The sequence below is a fragment of the Pseudophryne corroboree genome, chromosome 11, assembly GCF_028390025.1.
Source record: "Pseudophryne corroboree isolate aPseCor3 chromosome 11, aPseCor3.hap2, whole genome shotgun sequence".
Taxonomy (NCBI): domain Eukaryota; kingdom Metazoa; phylum Chordata; class Amphibia; order Anura; family Myobatrachidae; genus Pseudophryne; species Pseudophryne corroboree.
The window spans coordinates 42,557,017-42,571,711 of NC_086454.1; the positions used below are offsets into that span (position 1 = coordinate 42,557,017).

At 42.8% G+C, this 14,695-nt stretch overlaps 1 protein-coding gene across 1 annotated transcript in view; it reads left to right on the forward strand.

Annotated features, from left to right (window-relative positions):
- NUCB2 (nucleobindin 2) overlaps positions 1 to 14,695 on the forward strand; it is an 83,589-nt gene that overhangs the window by 37,691 nt on the left and 31,203 nt on the right. Inside the window, exon 4 of the mRNA XM_063944081.1 lies at positions 4,686 to 4,812. Within this exon, the coding sequence (XP_063800151.1) occupies positions 4,686 to 4,812 (127 nt within the window). The remainder of the gene's footprint in view (positions 1 to 4,685; positions 4,813 to 14,695) is intronic.

Genomic DNA, 14,695 nt, shown 5'->3' on the forward strand with positions numbered 1-14,695 from the left:
TGAGTGAGGAGCGTGATAAGGAGAAAAGGACGATCTCTGTATGTGACAGTGAGTGAGGAGCGTGATTAGGAGAAAAGGACGATCTCTGTATATGACCGTGAGTGAGGAGCGTGATAAGGAGAAAAGGACGATCTCTGTATGTGACAGTGAGTGAGGAGCGTGATAAGGAGAAAAGGACGATCTCTGTATGTGACAGTGAGTGAGGAGCGTGATAAGGAGAAAAGGACGATCTCTGTATGTGACAGTGAGTGAGGAGCGTGATAAGGAGAAAAGGACGATCTCTGTATGTGACAGTGAGTGAGGAGCGTGATAAGGAGAAAAGGACGATCTCTGTATGTGACAGTGAGTGAGGAGCGTGATAAGGAGAAAAGGATGATCTCTGTATGTGACAGTGAGTGAGAAGCGTGATAAGGAGAAAAGGACGATCTCTGTATGTGACAGTGAGTGAGGAGCGTGATAAGGAGAAAAGGACGATCTCTGTATATGACCGTGAGTGAGGAGCGTGATAAGGAGAAAAGGACGATCTCTGTATGTGACAGTGAGTGAGAAGCGTGATAAGGAGAAAAGGACGATCTCTGTATGTGACAGTGAGTGAGGAGCGTGATAAGGAGAAAAGGACGATCTCTGTATATGACCGTGAGTGAGGAGCGTGATAAGGAGAAAAGGACGATCTCTGTATGTGACAGTGAGTGAGGAGCGTGATAAGGAGAAAAGGACGATCTCTGTATGTGACAGTGAGTGAGGAGCGTGATAAGGAGAAAAGGACGATCTCTGTATATGACCGTGAGTGAGGAGCGTGATAAGGAGAAAAGGACGATCTCTGTATGTGACAGTGAGTGAGAAGCGTGATAAGGAGAAAAGGACGATCTCTGTATGTGACAGTGAGTGAGGAGCGTGATAAGGAGAAAAGGACGTTCTCTGTATATGACCGTGAGTGAGGAGCGTGATAAGGAGAAAAGGACGATCTCTGTATATGACCGTGAGTGAGGAGCGTGATAAGGAGAAAAGGACGATCTCTGTATATGACCGTGAGTGAGGAGCGTGATAAGGAGAAAAGGACGATCTCTGTATGTGACAGTGAGTGAGGAGCGTGATAAGGAGAAAAGGACGATCTCTGTATGTGACAGTGAGTGAGAAGCGTGATAAGGAGAAAAGGACGATCTCTGTATGTGACAGTGAGTGAGGAGCGTGATAAGGAGAAAAGGACGATCTCTGTATATGACCGTGAGTGAGGAGCGTGATAAGGAGAAAAGGACGATCTCTGTATGTGACAGTGAGTGAGAAGCGTGATAAGGAGAAAAGGACGATCTCTGTATGTGACAGTGAGTGAGGAGCGTGATAAGGAGAAAAGGACGATCTCTGTATGTGACAGTGAGTGAGGAGCGTGATAAGGAGAAAAGGACGATCTCTGTATGTGACAGTGAGTGAGGAGCGTGATAAGGAGAAAAGGACGATCTCTGTATGTGACAGTGAGTGAGGAGCGTGATAAGGAGAAAAGGACGATCTCTGTATGTGACAGTGAGTGAGGAGCGTGATAAGGAGAAAAGGACGATCTCTGTATGTGACAGTGAGTGAGAAGCGTGATAAGGAGAAAAGGACGATCTCTGTATGTGACAGTGAGTGAGGAGCGTGATAAGGAGAAAAGGACGATCTCTGTATGTGACCGTGAGTGAGGAGCGTGATAAGGAGAAAAGGACGATCTCTGTATGTGACAGTGAGTGAGAAGCGTGATAAGGAGAAAAGGACGATCTCTGTATGTGACAGTGAGTGAGGAGCGTGATAAGGAGAAAAGGACGTTCTCTGTATATGACCGTGAGTGAGGAGCGTGATAAGGAGAAAAGGACGATCTCTGTATATGACCGTGAGTGAGGAGCGTGATAAGGAGAAAAGGACGATCTCTGTATATGACCGTGAGTGAGGAGCGTGATAAGGAGAAAAGGACGATCTCTGTATGTGACAGTGAGTGAGGAGCGTGATAAGGAGAAAAGGACGATCTCTGTATGTGACCGTGAGTGAGGAGCGTGATAAGGAGAAAAGGACGATCTCTGTATGTGACAGTGAGTGAGGAGCGTGATAAGGAGAAAAGGACGATCTCTGTATGTGACAGTGAGTGAGGAGCGTGATAAGGAGAAAAGGACGATCTCTGTATGTGACAGTGAGTGAGGAGCGTGATAAGGAGAAAAGGACGATCTCTGTATGTGACCGTGAGTGAGGAGCGTGATAAGGAGAAAAGGACGATCTCTGTATGTGACAGTGAGTGAGGAGCGTGATAAGGAGAAAAGGACGATCTCTGTATGTGACAGTGAGTGAGAAGCGTGATAAGGAGAAAAGGACGATCTCTGTGTATGACAGTGAGTGAGGAGTGTGATAAGGAGAAAAGGACGATCTCTGTATGTGACAGTGAGTGAGGAGCGTGATAAGGAGAAAAGGACGATCTCTGTATATGACCGTGAGTGAGGAGCGTGATAAGGAGAAAAGGACGATCTCTGTATATGACCGTGAGTGAGGAGCGTGATAAGGAGAAAAGGACGATCTCTGTATATGACCGTGAGTGAGGAGTGTGATAAGGAGAAAAGGACGATCTCTGTATGTGACAGTGAGTGAGGAGCGTGATAAGGAGAAAAGGACGATCTCTGTATGTGACAGTGAGTGAGGAGCGTGATGAGGAGAAAAGGACGATCTCTGTATGTGACAGTGAGTGAGGAGCGTGATAAGGAGAAAAGGACGATCTCTGTATGTGACAGTGAGTGAGGAGCATAAGGAGAAAAGGACGATCTCTGTATGTGACAGTGAGTGAGGAGCGTGATAAGGAGAAAAGGACGATCTCTGTATATGACCGTGAGTAAGGAGCGTGATAAGGAGAAAAGGACGATCTCTGTATGTGACAGTGAGTGAGGAGCGTGATAAGGAGAAAAGGACGATCTCTGTATGTGACAGTGAGTGAGGAGCGTGATAAGGAGAAAAGGACGATCTCTGTATATGACCGTGAGTGAGGAGCGTGATAAGGAGAAAAGGACGATCTCTGTATGTGACAGTGAGTGAGGGGTGTGATTAGGAGAAAAGGACGATCTCTGTATGTGACAGTGAGTGAGGAGCGTGATAAGGAGAAAAGGACGATCTCTGTATGTGACAGTGAGTGAGGAGCGTGATAAGGAGAAAAGGACGATCTCTGTATGTGACAGTGAGTGAGGAGTGTGATAAGGAGAAAAGGACGATCTCTGTATGTGACAGTGAGTGAGGAGCGTGATAAGGAGAAAAGGACGATCTCTGTATGTGACAGTGAGTGAGGAGCGTGATAAGGAGAAAAGGACGATCTCTGTATGTGACAGTGAGTGAGGAGCGTGATAAGGAGAAAAGGACGATCTCTGTATGTGACAGTGAGTGAGGGGTGTGATTAGGAGAAAAGGACGATCTCTGTATGTGACAGTGGGGTAAATTTATTAAGGTGGGAGTTTTATAGAACTGGTGATGTTGCCCATAGCAACCAATCAAATTCTATCTATTATCTTCTAGAACCAACTAGATTAATGTTAAGTGGAATCTGATTGGTTGCCATGAGCAACATCACCAGTTCTAAAAAAAACTCCCACCTTAGTAAATTTACCCCCGTGAGTGAGGGGTGCGATTAGGAGATCTCTGAACAGAGATATTTCTTTTTTGGGCTCTTGCGATACTGATTCTTTTTTTATTTGCCAAATTATCTATCTATTGGGGCTTATTGTGATCCCTTAAAGAGACTTCTATATTTTTTCCCCATTGTACAATTTAATAATAATGGACGAATACTTTTCGTTGTTTGGCTTAAACAGCTTCTATAATGGTGCTAAGAATTCTACGTGCAGAACTCGCCATTCAGCATTTAGTTTCCCATAAACTCACAATACCACAGATTGGTGGGGGTGGCCAAATGGCAAGGGGGAGGGGTTAAGGCATCATTGGGGGCGTGGTCAGGATCCAGAGACCCACAAATATGACCTGAGTACACTCATTAACTGCTGAGATGGATAATGTGAAACTACGCGTTTGTATAATACGTTCTTTCAGTCATTATAATGTACATACCTACGTATCGGGTGTTGTCTGTGACTTCCTGTGATTACTTTGTAGGAAGCAGGTGTTTACCTGTAGCTCTCATTCTGTACGAAATAGGTGCTGTTTACCTGTAACTATGTATCAGTTGTTTATCTGTAATCCTCTGTGATTATTTCCTACATATGGGTTGTTGTGTGTAACTGTGATTATTTCCTGTGTATCGGTTGTTGTGTGTAACTGTGATTTTTCTATACACAACGAGTGTTGTTCACCTATAACTCTGGTTATTCTGTACCTAGTGGGTGTTTATTGGAACTCTGTGATGTAATGGGTGTTGTCTGTAACTATCTGTAATTATTCCCTGTTTATCTGATGTTGTTTGCCTGTAACTCTAAGATTTGTAATTCTCTACTTCTCGGGTGTTTATAATGTCATTTACCTCTAACTCTGATTATTTTCTATGTGACGGGTGTTTACCTGTAAAAACCCTGTCTTTATTCTGTCTATAACGGGTGTTGTATACCGGTAAACCTCTGCGATTATTACCTGCATATCGGGAGTTTACTGTAGTTGATGTTTCTGTATATGATGATTGCCTCTAACTCTCTGTGATATATATAATGGGCGTTTTTTCTACCTGTAAACCTCTGCAGAGCGGGAAGATCAGTAAGGAGTTGGACCTGGTTGGGCACCATATCCGGACCAGGCTGGACGAGCTAAAGCGGCAGGAGGTGGCACGGCTACGGATGCTGATTAAGGCAAAACTCAGTTCTCCTGACAGTGAGACCCGTTTATTAATTATTACTCAAGAACCAAATGTCCCAGAGCACCCTTCATGGCCCTGCATTTTAGTTTTGCAGACTTATAGGGGTATTGATGTGCACAGCATCAGGGGCAACGCACATAGCTGAATTGCCCCAAGTAACTATTTACAAGCTTGTGCATGTACTCACTGCCCTGCCTGCAAAGCTGCACTTGCTGTTTCTGGTGCAGTTTAGAAGGTTTCTCTGACGTCCTAGTGGATGCTGGGTACTCCGTAAGGACCATGGGGAATAGACGGGCTCCGCAGGAGACTGGGCACTCTTAAAAGAAAGATTAGGTACTATATCTGGTGTGCACTGGCTCCTCCCTCTATGCCCCTCCTCCAGACCTCAGTTAGAATCTGTGCCCGGCCAGAGCTGGATGCACCTAGTGGGCTCTCCTGAGCTTACTAGAAAAGAAAGTATCTGTTAGGTTTTTTATTTTCAGTGAGATCTGCTGGCAACAGACTCACTGCTACGAGGGACTGAGGGGAGAGAAGCAAACCTACCTGCTTGCAGCTAGCTTGTGCTTCTAAGGCTACTGGACACCATTAGCTCCAGAGGGATCGAACACAGGGCCCGACCTCGATCGTCCGTTCCCGGAGCCGCGCCGCCGTCCCCCTTGCAGAGCCAGAAGACGGAAGAACCAGGAGAAAATCGGCGGCTGAAGACTCCGGTCTTCAATAAGGTAGCGCACAGCACTGCAGCTGTGCGCCATTGCTCCCACAGCACACCACACGCTCGGGTCACTGGTGGGTGCAGGGCGCTGGGGGGGGGGCGCGCCCTGGGCTGCAATAAGTATACCTTTTGGCAAATGTGCACATAATACAGTTATAAACTGTATATGTGCCTAATCCCCCGCCATTAACATTATTAAAAAAGCGGGAGAAGCCCGCCGCGGAGGGGGCGGGGCTATCTCCCTCAGCACACCGGCGCCATTTTCTCTTCACAGCTCCGCTGGATGGACGCTCCCCAGGCTCTCCCCTGCAGTATACACTACAAGAAGGGTAAAAAAGAGAGGGGGGGCACATAAATTTAGGCGCAAAAGGTGATATAAGCAGCTATTGGGGGAAAATTCACTTTGTGTTAGTGTAAATCCCTCTGTTATATAGCGCTCTGGTGTGTGCTGGCATACTCTCTCTCTGTCTCCCCAAAGGACTTTGTGGGGTCCTGTCCTCAGTCAGAGCATTCCCTGTGTGTGTGCGGTGTGTCAGTACGGCTGTGTCGACATGTTTGATGAGGACGCTTACGTGGAGGCGGAGCAGGAGCCGATAAGTGTGATGTCGCCCCCCTGCGGGGCCGACACCAGAGTGGATGGATATGTGGAAGGTGTTAACCGACAGTGTCAACTCCTTGCATAAAAGGTTCGATGACGTAACAGCTTTGGGACAGCCGGCATCTCAGCCCGCGCCTGCCCAGGCGTCTCAGAGGCCATCAGGGGCTCAAAAACGCCCGCTACCTCAGATGGCAGACACAGATGTCGACACGGAGTCTGACTCCAGTGTAGACGAGGATGAGACAAATGTACAGTCCACAAGGGCCATCCGATGCATGATTACGGCAATGAAAAATGTGTTGCACATTTCTGATATTAACCCGGTTACCACTAAAAAGGGTATTATGTTTGGGGAGAAAAAGCAGCCAGTGACTTTTCCCCCATCTGATGAGTTAAATGAATTGTGTGAAGAAGCGTGGTGTTCCCCAGATAAGAAATTAGTGATTTCTAAGAGGTTACTAATGGCGTACCCTTTCCCGCCAACGGACAGGTTACGTTGGGAAACATCCGATAGGGTGGACAAGGCGCTCACACGCTTATCAAAAAAGGTGGCACAGCCGTCTCAGGATACGGCCGCCTTAAAGGAGCCTGCAGATAGAAAGCAGGAGGCTATCCTGAAGTCTGTGTATACACACTCAGGTACTATACTGAGACCTGCAATTGCTTCAGCATGGATGTGTAGATCTGCAGCTGCTTGGTCTGATACCCTGTCAGATAACATTGATTCCCTTGACAGGGATACTATTTTGCTAACCATAGAGCATATTAAAGACGTCGTCTTATATATGAGGGATGCACAGAGGGACATTTGCCGGCTGGCATCTAGAATTAATGCAATGTCCATTTCTGCCAGGAGAGTATTATGGACTCGGCAGTGGACAGGTGATGCTGATTCTAAAAGGCACATGGAGGTTTTGCCTTATAAGGGTGAGGAATTGTTTGGGGACGGTCTCTCGGACCTCGTATCCACAGCAACAGCTGGGAAGTCGACTTTTTTACCTCAGGTTCCCTCACAGCCTAAGAAAGCACTGTATTATCAAGTACAGTCCTTTTGGCCTCAGAAAGGCAAGCGGGTCAGAGGCGCGTCCTTTCTGCCCAGAGGCAGGGGTAGAGGGAAAAAGCTGCACCAGACAGCCAGTTCCCAGGAACAAAAATCCTCCCCTGCTTCCACTAAGTCCACCGCATGACGCTGGGGCTCCACAGGTGGAGCCAGGTGCGGTGGGGGCGCGTCTCCGGAACTTCAGCGACCAGTGGGTTCGCTCACAGGTGGATCTCTGGGTTCTACAAGTGGTATCTCAGGGATACAAGCTGGAGTTCGAGGCGTCTCCCCCTCGCCGTTACCTCAAATCAGCCTTGCCAGCTGCTCCCAAGGAAAGGGAGGTAGTACTGGCGGCAATTCACAAGCTGTACCTTCAGCAGGTGATAATCAAAGTTCCCCTCCTTCAACAGGGACGGGGTTACTATTCCACAATGTTTGTGGTACCGAAACCAGACTGTTCGGTAAAACCCATTCTAAATTTGAAATCCTTGAACACTTATATAAGGAAGTTCAAATTCAAAATGGAATCGCTCAGGGCGGTTATTGCAAGCCTGGAAGAGGGGGATTTTATGGTGTCACTGGACATCAAGGATGCTTACCTACATGTCCCCATTTACCCACCTCACCAGGAGTACCTCAGGTTTGTGGTACAGGACTGTCATTACCAATTCCAGACGTTGCCGTTTGGTCTGTCCACGGCACCGAGGGTATTTACCAAGGTAATGGCCGAAATGATGATACTCCTTCGAAAGAAGGGAGTTATAATTATCCCGTACTTGGACGATCTCCTTATAAAGGCAAGGTCCAAGGAGCAGTTGTTAGTCGGAGTAGCACTATCTCGGGAAATGCTACAACAGCACGGCTGGATTCTGAATATCCCAAAGTCGCAGCTGATTCCTACGACGCGTCTGCTGTTCTTGGGCATGATTCTGGACACAGAACTGAAGAAGGTGTTTCTACCGGAGGAGAAGGCCCAGGAATTGTCATCTCTGGTCAGGGACCTCCTGAAACCAAAACAGGTGTCGGTGCATCACTGCACGCGAGTCCTGGGAAAGATGGTAGCTTCTTACGAAGCAATTCCCTTCGGCAGGTTCCATGCAAGGATCTTTCAGTGGTCCGGATCGCATCTTCAGATGCATCGGTTGATCACCCTGTCCCCGAGGGCCAGGGTGTCTCTGCTGTGGTGGCTGCAGAGTACAACATCATGGCGGTCGCCCATGTAAACCGACACGGCGGCACAAGAAGCAGGATGGCGATGGCAGAAGCCACAAGGATTCTTCGATGGGCGGAGAATCACGTGCTAGCACTGTCAGCGGTGTTCATTCCGGGAGTGGACAACTGGGAAGCAGACTTCCTCAGCAGGCACGACCTCCACCCGGGAGAGTGGGGACTTCATCCAGAAGTCTTCAAGCTGATTGTAAAAACAAAAAGCTAAAAAGATATTGCGCCAGGTCAAGGGACCCTCAGGCGATAGCTGTGGACGCTCTAGTGACACCGTGGGTGTACCAGTCGGTTTATGTGTTCCCTCCTCTTCCTCTCATACCAAAGGTACTGAGGATAATAAGAAAGAGAGGAGTAAGAACTATACTCATCGTTCCGGATTGGCCAAGAAGAACTTGGTACCCGGAACTACAAGAAATGATCTCAGAGGACCCTTGGCCTCTGCCGCTCCGACAGGACCTGCTACAGCAGGGGCCCTGTCTGTTCCAAGACTTACCGCGGCTGCGTTTGATGGCATGGCGGTTGAACGCCGGATCCTAATGGAAAAGGGCATTCCAGATGAAGTCATTCCTACGCTGATTAAAGCTAGGAAGGATGTGACAGCAAAACATTATCACCGCATATGGCGAAAATATGTTGCTTGGTGTAAGGCCAGGAAGGCCCTGTTGAATTCTCTTGGTTAACTAAATTAACCATCTTGTTGCTGTTTGGGTTGTTAGGTAAAATTAATGAATTGAAAACGGATTTATAAAAATCAATTATTATTTATTCAAAGGGCCACGCCCGTATACAGGGACGAGGGACATCCTCTCGTCCTGTCTCAAATCATTTAACAACGACATACAAGTATCAACAATGAGTTTTATATAATACAAAGAAACGCCCCTTTTTGTATATCCCTCCCATATGATTTCATACTTCTGGAATACAAAATAGTATTATGCAATATTTGGACAATTGTCAAGAATACTAACAAGATACTCGTGAGCTTCTAGAAAGTGCGTAGTTGGAAACAATACTCAGCCAACAAAGTTGTTTTTCTCTCAGGGTGTGTATAAAGTTCAAGATGAATTTGCTATATCATCTAGCTACAATCAAAATGGATTCTGTTATGCTTTCATATTATACTAGTGAATATGAGAACCCTTTGCTTAGTGGATGTATACATAATATACGTACTATCCCGTAGTGCACACACATAACTGTTAGGCCTTCAACAGGTTGCCTCAGTCACAGTATTCGACAGCTCCACCCTTTGATCAGGGACATTATCCATGTACCCTGTCATCTCAGGAGAATTTCTGGGAACGTATATTTCACTAATAATCATTTCATGTAGTATTGCTATTCTGCGTTTGACAGTAGCCTTCTAAATACAACATAGGCCGCACCTGTATGCGGTGAACATCAAATGAATGTCTATAATCACATCGGGGTTACCAAAGAATAAGCCTCATCACAGAATACATCATCACATACAATCACATACAATATATTTAAAAAACATTTTCCTAATCCTGAAAATTGAATACTAGGATTTAAACATTTATCTTTTCCAGTCCATATCATAATGCCTTGGTTAAAGTTCTTTTTTTATCATGGGCCTCCTTTATATACTTGGCATTACACGTATCAGGATCCGTAATGTCTTTGGTCAAATAAGCACAGCATTGAGCTTAAAGTGCTGTTTCCGGACAGCAACAATATCCTCCAATTTGTGGTATTAAAAAAATGTAGAACAATATGGTATCGTAATAGTTCATGTCCAATGTCCTGGAATCATCACAAATGTCCACAGTTCTGGAATATCCTATCATAAAGTTCAATCATGTTATCAATAATTTAATTGAAATAAAACGTCAACTTCCAGTTGATTAATCATACGACTTCATTAGCCATAGGAGAACTTATTAGCCACCTTTACCACTTCGAGGTTTTATTGATACTCTGGTGGCTGGAACATGTTTCCTGATTACTGAGTCAATTACTCTTTTTAGGAATAGTTCATCCTGCAAGAAAACTTTTCTCAAGTTAATACATGTTTTTGTATAAAATTGCTAAATCAATCTTCTTAAATAACAAACATTTTTAGAATTAATAGGTAACTAATTATATATCATATCCTAAGGACATGGTGACAACTACCATTCCCAGTTATGTATGATATCTTCTTTTAACCTTTGAATCTACTCCTGGTAAAATACACTTATTAAATCATAAACTTTAATGAACATCCTATGTAACCATTACTATTTATATACCTAACTCATTATATCTAGCACATCTAGAAACCTTAGGTTAGTATATTGTAACAATCCTTTCACATTCCCTTAAATCAACCTTTTCTATCTACATAAGATAAATTTTTTTTTTCTGTATTATTGACCTATTTTATTTCCACTAACTGAAATACACCCGATATGTGTAGCTACTATTATCACCAGTGGTTCTTTCTTGAGATACTGTTGTATCTATACACATGTACCGTGTTTCACTATTATCACGACTCTATAAAGTTTTGGTAATCACATCAAATGTAACTTGCATAGAGAACTTTGGCCTGCTAGTGTCTATGTATATATATCTAACAATTATATTAGTCTTAAATAATGATTAGCAATACACTTTATATAGCTGCAGTACTTAAAATCTTTCCAACAATTAATGGTATTGCTGGACTGGATACTCCTCAGAATAATATCCTAAATTATTTAAATGTATCCATGCATTAATCTATACATCTGTCTTCAAGTAGAGTATAATACTCACAACCACGTTTTTCAAAGTGTGTGTTCGTTACACCAGTCATAAATCCCTCTGGATTTCCTGCTTAGAAAAGAAAAGAGGAAGGAAGGGTCTTATTGAAATAATTCCCATCCACAATAATGGATGAGTACTCATACCTACACCACACGTTTGCTCGCTCTCTCTTCAAAGAAAAATAAATAAATTAAGTCCTAATGCTGTTATAAATAACGTTGCTCCCGTATACTTTCAAAAATATTAAAAGTTCTGTAGGATATTAGCTTATAAGCACATAGTCTATTATCAATGATCATAATCATCTCTATCTTGATTGAAGGGTTCATTCAAATACAACTCTGTGGTAGTAACAGTAGTAACAGTCTCTGTATTGTATCTCCATACAATTGTTTTTATTGTTAGGTTCCTTTAAGCTCTGGTCTCTGACCTTTTCATTTCATTGCAAGCTCATGGATCTAGGTGTCCTTCTTCTGCAGCCTTTGCAACGGCTGTATCAGAGTCAGCGGTACTTGCCAAGGACCATCCTATGCGATCTGTAATGGAACCAAAACATAAGCAACTTCTCATCATAACACCGTCTTCACTCTCTTTAGTGATTGTCCTGTGCCGGACTGTGTGTTTTCGTGTTGGTTAAATATCTTTCCAAGGTTCTTGCAGCTTTTGATATTCTTGTAACTGTTTAAATAATTTGTGTGACACATTTGAATCGTCAAATCATTTTGTAGTTTTGAATCAGTCTCTGGATAATATATCTTTGCTGGATAACATATCTTTGCTGGATTCCAAAAGAATAACAAAAAAATGATATAGAAGAGAGACAAAGCAGAGGCTTAGGTGTAATTCTACCACTATTGAACCAACGATTGGACCATGCCATGATTCAAATTCTGCCTTTCCTGTCTCTTTTGTAGATTAATAATGCTTAATTCTTTAAACTTTCCTTGTCACATTATGACTTTTTATTCTCAACATTACACATATTAAACACAAAATATTCTTCAAACTCCTATAAACTCTTTCTATCAGTAAAGAAACTTTACTGTCTTTTGAAACAATAGCTCACACCTCTGGCCTTATTATTCATCTCTCAAATAACCTCTTAACACCTGTTACACATACTATAGTTCCTTTTTAGCATTACACTATGTTGTATTAAAACAATGTTGTTTTTAATCAACCCAACCATCTGCAGTAAACATGCTATAGCTTTCTTTATCACCATCACGATCCCTCTTATTATCACATAAATTATTTTGGTCCCATGCCAAAACACAATGTACACTTCTCCATTAAACTTCATCCCACTATAGAAAGCTTGTGAATCTATTTCATGACATTTCCCCTTAATGAAAATTGGCAACAACACGTTATTATTAATAATACTAATTCACTAATTCACCATCCCATTATCCCCTATGGATGCTCAAGAAATTATTCTCCTGTTAATCAGTTTTTTTTTCAATTCCTTTAAATGCAATTTAAAATGCGATGTAATCATTATAATTGTCTTACTCATCCACATTATATTCCTTATACTCCCCACTTTTGGGGGTGAGGAAGACAAGTATGCAGCTGTATCTAAGTTGTGGTGGATCCTGTGACTCGGGAAACACTCTGAGCTGGGCATCACTGTGCCACCAGAGGAAACCCTACCAGGATAGGTTCTTGGACGGGGGAATCGGGTGATGAGGATCAGTGAAGCAAGTAAAAGGACTGATACGCTGAATACGCTGCGGTGGTGCCTAGGCTATTTTCAGCCTCGGACCCATGTTGCTTCTTTAAGCTAGCCCAACGCAATCCCATTATATGGTGAGAGATTTACATCTATCACACGGTCACTTTAACTGGTCCAGATTCACCCATGCACTTTATGTATGTAGTATGTCAGTGAGTTTATGTGTCCTAATAAACACATTTTTCACGGAACAAATCTTTTGTTACAATTTCCCTGTTGGTTCATATATCCCCTATTGAGTGAAGGGATATATCTTTAACTCTGAAATCTCTCCGTGAGCTACACTATTGCTATATTATAAATAAGTTGTATACTGTCAGAGGTAAAATGTACACATCATATACTATCTACTGCTTAACCTCAGTATTAAACCTATATACTCAGTATTAAACATATATGTTCTTGCTTATGCATAAGTGGATGGTTTGGCTCTGACTGTGTATTCATAATGTTTTATTTATGATAAAGTGTAATATTGTATTACCTTCTATAATTTCTTTGGTTATGAACTTGAATGTTTGCATATAGCATTTCCAAAAAAAAAAAATTACTGTATCTAGAGATTTATCATCTGGTCATACATATCTATCTATCTATCAATAAATGTATACCAAGACTCCACCCTCTAAGGGTTTTAACTATCTTTGGCCTAGTGCCAAATAATGTCTAGGTAGTTAACTATGTCAGCACACCGTTGACTTTTGTCTTGCGCCACCTTGTGGTCTTTTCTGTAAAAAAAACACAACTGTTTAGTATCTGACACCAATACTTCAAATAATTTATAGCACAAAGGTATATCATCCACATACTGGTTACATTTCTCAACATATCATTCAGACTGGCCAGTCCACACAAACTGTACGGTTTTTTTTTTTTTTTTTCATGCACACTCTTATTTGCTTCCAAGCAAACTTTTCTTGGACTGTGTCCATCCCATGGATGTTTTGGCACATATACATATTCACTGAAAAATCACTTACAAAACTGAACAACGCTCCTGCTCGCATTTCTATCTGTATTTTTGTATACGATTATATCCCCACACTTCCTGGCTACGGAACCTGGTTCATCACTGCATATTGTGCAGTCCACTAAGAACTTTTGCAACGTATTATATCGATGCCTATACAATGAGATGGATTTTAGCAAGCATATTTTTTTTTATCTCACGAACCCAGGGTAAGTGATATATAGATATGCTATGCATCCAACTTAATCTGTTCCTACTTTATTCTTCCTGGAATCTTTAGAAATACCCAGGGTAACTTTTACATTAGGATTCTTCCAAATAACTTTGAAGAATTGTCTAAAAGTATGTTAATACTGGAATCGTAGTGATTAATTGCTTGTCGCAATGTTTGATTTACAGCATATACATTAAAGAATGCGTATTCCTTTATCTTTCCCTATGATTTTAGTTGCTGCGTCTGCTGCTTTGAAAACCTTTTCCCCGTATAGCCCACCATAGTTAGGGCGTTGTCTTCTTGACTGTATACCAGATGCAGATCTGTCAGCGTTAACACTGTCAGCGTATCTCCAGCAATCTGTTGCTGGGATTTTTTTTTTCTTATATTTTCTGATTACAGTTATGCTGTAGAAAGAAATTGGCAGCATTTTCTACAGGTTATCTGGTAAAGATATTAGCTTTTTATATTAAAACTAGAGTAGATAGTTTGTATAACAAACATTTCTAGAGTATTGCTTATGCAGAGGTTCCCAAACTGTGTGCCGTAGCTACCTGGGGTGCCTAGGACACTTGTAGGGGTGCCCTGGGTTGATGGTCTAGTACCAATTCAAATTATTCAGTGCTGGTGGCTGCCAGTCATAAA